At 51.2% G+C, this 6000-nt stretch overlaps 1 protein-coding gene across 1 annotated transcript in view; it reads left to right on the top strand.

The window, feature by feature from the left end:
* Positions 1-407: 407 nt before the first annotated feature.
* Positions 408-6000, top strand: part of SETD7 (SET domain containing 7, histone lysine methyltransferase) — a 51012-nt gene continuing 45419 nt past the window's right edge. Inside the window, exons 1-2 of the mRNA XM_060654165.3 lie at positions 408-594; positions 1283-1415. Coding sequence (XP_060510148.1) covers positions 526-594; positions 1283-1415 — 202 coding nt within the window. The 5' untranslated portion in view covers positions 408-525. The remainder of the gene's footprint in view (positions 595-1282; positions 1416-6000) is intronic.

Below are 6000 nucleotides of genomic sequence, written 5' to 3'. Positions count from 1 at the left end.
ACCCTGTAATTCCACGGTACATTGTGTACATTTGCATATCCATTTAACCAGCTATTTACAGCCGCCCTTTACCGCCACCTGTAAGAGGCAATGCCACAATGACAGTAAGTGGCTGGGCCGGGAACTGGGTGCCCCGTCATTTTCTCCACTTGAAGAGCCCGAATCTATGGAGTGCTTGGCACTTGGAGAAACAGGGAGACAGCTGGGGCATCACACGTACAGGGCGGAAGGCGCGAGAAGGAGGCGCGCCAGACGGAGGGTCGTTCCTCGTTAGCTCCACTCGGTGGCTTCTTTTCCATCACCACAACCGCGAGGAGGAACCTGCCGGGCCTTCCCTGCGGCTAGTTCCCTGCCTGATAACGAGCCCGCTGCCATTTGGATTTGCTGAATTCCCGAATCAGTCGAAACGCCTGACAGTCCCGAGGAGGGTGGGGACGCGGAGCGCTGGGGTGGGAGCCCCAGCCCGGAGAGGAATCGGGGCTGGATGTCACCCCCTTGAGTCTGGGAAACCTGCTCACGGATGTGATGCGGCGACGCAGGGACACCTGCGCTCCCCTGCGTGCCTCACTCGTGCAGCTCCGGGTGGCAAACGGGGTAAAGTGGGGGCGGGGGCGAGGGCGAGAGGAAGTTGAGGTGCTGGAGCGTCAGAAACGCTGCCTTGGCTTCCCATGCTCTTTGGAGGCTGTCCCGAGGCGGGGCTGGAGGGCTGGGCACGGGGGATTTTCCAAGTTGCCCCAGCACAGCTGGAGGGCGAGAGTTCTCAGCACCACCACCCCCCCCCCCCACCCGGAGGACGATAACCGGGCGGTCCCAAGTACCCGCAGGAAGCCCGGTGCGCAGGACCGCGTGGCGCTCTCGGAGCGCACCCAGCCGAGCAGAAGCAAAAGATAAACCCTGATGGGCTCGGGGGCTGGTTGGCTGGGGCGCAGAGTCAGCGCGGACCAGGAGCGCCTTTCGTTTTAAGGAGCCTTACTTCTGGGAAGGGACAGGGAACTGTCAATCAGCGAGGGAGGGAGCGCACCGGCGCTGGGTGATGTCAGCGGATCATCTGCTCGATAACAAAGAGGGGGTATTACAGGAGAAAGTTGCAGCGGCGGCGGCGGCCACGGCGGCACCCCGAAGCCTCGGCGGCTAGGGGCCAGCGGGCAAAGGGAGGGGGGGGGGGGAGGACGAGTGCTGCCGCAGCAGCTTAAGACCAAGGAATTGAAAGGGCTGTAGGGGGAGGCAGTGCGAGCCAGCCCCGACTGCCCCTCCTCTTCCTCCTCCTCCTCCAAACTCGCAGGGTTCAGCCCCAGCGCTCGCTCAGCCGCCGGGAGCACCGGGACGGACGGGAGGCAGCTGCGAGGCCCAGAGCTGGGCACCGTCCCCAGCCGCCATGGATAGCGACGACGAGATGGTGGAGGAGGCGGTGGAAGGTACAAGCTTTTCTCTGGGGTTGGGGGAGGAGGCGCCGAGGGCTTGGAACGCGGAAGGAGTGGCGGGCTGCGACCCGCGCGGCGCCGGGCCCCGCGGCCGCCACTGTCCCCTACGCGGGTGGCCCGCTGCCCGGCTCGGGCACGGGCCGGGCAGCCACGGCCACGCCGCCGGGAGCGCTCACTGCGCGGTGGGGCGCAGGCCAGGAACTGGGCTCCGCGGGGCCGGGGCCCCCGGGAGGGTACGGCCGCTCCAGCCCTCCGGCCACCGCCTGCATCCGCCCTCGGAGTTGAGAACCTGCCCCGCACTCTGGCCTTCCCCCTTTGGGGGATGGAAGCCGGGGGGTGCGCAAGAGGACAGGCCCCCCGAGACCGGCGGTCTCGGCGGAACGACCCCCCGGCCCGTTTTTGGCAACCGCAAGCCCCTCTCCGGCTGCCAGCCCTTTCCTTCCGCTCGCCGCTGCGACCTGCGGTGACCGCGGCCGCGTCCGGGTCCGTCCCCCGGCGCAGCGCACGGGGCCGAACCAGGCACGTGGCAGCCGCGGCCGGGGCGGCCGCTTTTCCGAAAAGATGAAATCATTGCAGGGCAGTGAACGCCGCTCCCGACCCGGGGCTTGAACGCACGCCGACCGGGAGGCGGTGGCCCTCGCCTCTAATGCCCCCGAGCGAACTCAGTCAAACCACCCCTCCCCCTTCCTGCTTCCGAGCCCGGGTGCCGCCGCCGCCACGCTGTACAGGCGCGCCGCAAGCCCTGACCGAAATTGCTGGGTGACACTTAACTTTCTGAATTCCATGCCGTTGGCTGTGGGTGATATCACCGCCTTGGTGTCGTGTTTCTCCGCCCCTTCTCTTCTAGCGCCCCTCCCCCGACTTTTCTCGCCACTTTGTTTTGCCGAGTTTCTCCACCTCTTTTTTTTTTTTTTTTTTTTTTTTTTTTTTTGCTAGTTCTAAAGAACGAGGTGGGGACGTTATACAATCTACTTGTTTGTATCAGGAGATGTTATGATTTGGTAACACTGAATATTGGAAAATACTCTTTAGCGTGTTTATTTATTTGATTCCAACCCAGACAGTGCGTCGTGATGTTTTGCAATGTTGTGTGGTATTATTCGAGAATATTTTAAACCAAGCATCCAAGTAAATAATTTTTAGCTTTTGGTTGAGTCTGGTTTCTATCTAATTTGTATAAACAAGTGCTCATAAAAGGTAAAGAAAAAGTAGCAACACTGTACAAATGCATAAAGATACATTGATTTTTATAAAACATAACTGACTCTGTTTGCAGTGACCTCGAGGTCTTAATTATTCTGAATTTTCTCAAAATTATCCATCTTGGTGTAACTGTTAAAACTTACTCCTTTATCTAGTTTCAAAGGCTGTTTGTTGTTGTTTTAATTTCACAATGTTGTGAACTCACAGAACTGTTTGTCTAGTAATTAAAGCCAATGTTGGGGGCTCAGGGGGCACCAGAGACATTGATTGAGAGGGTTCATTGGAAGCCTTCGTTAAATTTAAATTATTGACATCTTGTGCCTTCATGTTAGGAAAGATAAATGAAAAACATGCTCTCTTCGAATTGTTAGGGCTTGTTATTCTACAGAGTTTACTTTTACTTGTAAAATTTTAATGCAAACCCTTGATCGCAGACAGTGCTCCCCAGGTTAGACCACCTTTCTTTTTGAAGCTTTTTAGAAACATAAGGCCCAGTTGTCCACAGTCCCTGGGCTTCTTGTAAAATGCGAACAAGCAGCTTTAGAAATGTTTCTGTTGTTTTGGGGGATTCTGTATACAAACAAGAAAGAATCTCTTATATAGGACGGCCATATACATTACCGTCCCAAATCAGAATGTGCTTGAGAGCGAGAGGGGTCATGGTGGAAAAAACTAGTTTAAGCTTTGAATGTTTGGGGCAATCCAGGACTCATGGTCACTCAGTTGTACCTGACAGTAAACAGGTAGAGCAGCGCAGAATCTTAGAAGCATCTAGAGCTCAAACTCAGTATCTACAGCATGTGTGTGTACACGAAGTAACTGCAGCAGTTGGCTTTTCTCCAGCCATTGTTGGCCTTTTTAGTGCCTCTGTAATAGTCTTTACTTATCATCTACCACATGCATGGGAGACTGGTAAAAGGCTAGTCTGAATATCTTGGTGTCCAAGAATCACCTACCTCTCTCCATGAACAGAGCCTCTGTTCTCAGCAGTTTGAATGTCTTCGCAATTATTATCATTGCTGTGATTGTTGAGTTCTTATTGTGTTCATGCTCTGTGCTAATGTTCCACACACACATTATCCACTCCATCTTCTGAGGTGGGCACTAATATTATCCTAATTTTACAGAGGAGGAAACTGAGGCACAAATCCAAGGACACTCAGTGAGGTAGGAGATAAGCTTGGACCTCCAGAACCTCTGTCCCCCCTACCAGACTTTCTCCCTACATTTTTCCTTTTATTTTTTTTTATTATTTAAAAAAAAATTTTTTTTAACGTTTATTTTATTTTTGAGACAGAGAGAGACAGAGCATGAACTGGGGAGGCTGAAACAGGCTCCAGGCTCTGAGCAGTCAGCACAGAGCAGTCAGCACAGAGCCCGACGCAGGGCTCGAACTCACAGACCGCGAGATCGTGACCTGAGCCGAAGTCAGACGCTTAACCGACTGAGCCACCCAGGCGCCCCCATTTTTCCTTTAAAAAAAAAAAATTTAATGAGTCATTCAAATATATGAAATACTTGGTAACTGAGTGTGGAAGCAACAGTTAAGTATTCTGTCAGTATCACTTCTCATCACTCCAGAGGTTGGTTCTGACAGAGTTCAGTGACCTTCAGAAAAATGTAGGGGAAAGAGAATTTAGCTTACAGCCCCTCCAACAGACTTCTTGTTTCTTCTTTTTCTTCCAACCTAGCAGTTTAGTCTGGGGAAGAAATTGATCTTTGCAGGATCAGAGTTTGTATGTTGGTTCTCTGTCAGGGTGGAACTGTAGCCTAGGTGAAGTTCTAGGCTCTGAGCAGATGAATCCCGAGGGCAAAGGTGGGTGGTGGAGGGAATATCGGTGTACTCCTATTGGCTAGGCGCCTTTGGGAAGGTAGCAACCCCTGGCCTCAGAGGGCCTGACAATGCCACCTGAGATCCTGCCGTGGCTTTTTAAAAAACTCTTCAAGGCTCATTGGTTCAGTAGGAAGTGATATTTAGCTTTGGGAACAGAACTGTTTATTACTAGATTTCTTTCTTTGTCTACCCGTAGGTACAAAGATGAATACAAGGTGGTCCTTAATTTCATTTTAAATAAGCATTTCATATCCAAACAGATGAATTATGGTGGCTGAGAAGTAAGACTTACTTCCAGCTTGGGGAAGTGGATGGGGAAAGATTTTCCTGGAAGAGGTGGTCCAGAGTTGGTTCTGGTGGAGAGAGGAGCTCCGTGAGTGCACACAGGTTTGGCATCTTGTTGTGACATAGGCACATTCAGAGACGAAGCATTCAGTTCTGCTAGGAGGGCCGAGGAGAAGAGTGGAGGCTAAGACAGGAAGAGGCTGTGTCATGGGCCGGTGAGGTGGATTGTGTGCTGAAAGCAATAGGAAGCTATATGGGCTTTTTAGAGCTGGAAATGTCAGGCCCAGAGCTCTGCTCTGGGAAGACGAACCAGCAGTGGTGAGCAGGATAAGGGATTGCCTAAAAGGTTCCTTAAAATAATCCAGATAGGTGGTTAAGCAGACAAGAAAAAATGGAAAGGCTCGGAGAAATAGAGGAGACACTGAGGAAGAATACTCAAAAGGAGGAAATGTCAGAATTTCCAGAACTATGGAGCCAGAAAGAAAGTAAACATCTCAATGTTCCACTGCCCCCAACTGCCTCAAAATATTAAAAATATTTTTAAGGCCCCCTAATATCTGATCCTGTCTGTCTCTAATAAGGTTGGCTCATGTTCTGTACTTGGGAAAAAGGCATGCTCAGTGCACTGGGAGCACCCTCTCCCTGTGGGCCACGCATTAAAATCAGGACCCTCACAACTAATAATTGAGCTCTCACAAAGAATTACTCTCAAAAATCAGAGTATGTTTTTAACAACCAGTGTGAATGCATCCTCACAAGGGCATGTCCTTTGCACAAAACAGAATGTATTGTGCTTGTATTATTGTGCTTGTATTATTGTGCTTGTATTATTATTACTTTTTTAAAGCATCCCTGTTCTACAAAACCAACAGTGCATGTAAGGGTCTCTTGTTCTGAAGGAAACACACACACACACACACACACACACACACACACACACCCTGTTCTCAGATCTCCTGTGGGGTAAGCCTGAGGCAGTAAGCAGCCAGTGTCTGATCCAGAGGGAATTTCCTTTGCCCAAGTGTCCCATCATTACACAAAATACAGGTCTGGTCTTGTGTTCTTACAAGGATACAGGAAAAAAGCTCAGAGGTAACTCCAGGGGGAGATTTTTAACTTTCTATCTGTTCAGTAGGTAATGATCTTTAGAACAGAGTGGAAAAAGTAAATTTTTCCTTCTCTAACCTCTGTAAATATTTAGAATCGTGCTGCGGACAGATACATGGCACACGAGCCAGGACAGCATTAGCAACACAG

Source organism: Panthera onca, chromosome B1, assembly GCF_046562875.1.
Source record: "Panthera onca isolate mPanOnc1 chromosome B1, mPanOnc1 haplotype 2, whole genome shotgun sequence".
Classification (NCBI taxonomy): domain Eukaryota; kingdom Metazoa; phylum Chordata; class Mammalia; order Carnivora; family Felidae; genus Panthera; species Panthera onca.
This window is presented reverse-complemented; position numbering and strand designations above follow the sequence as displayed.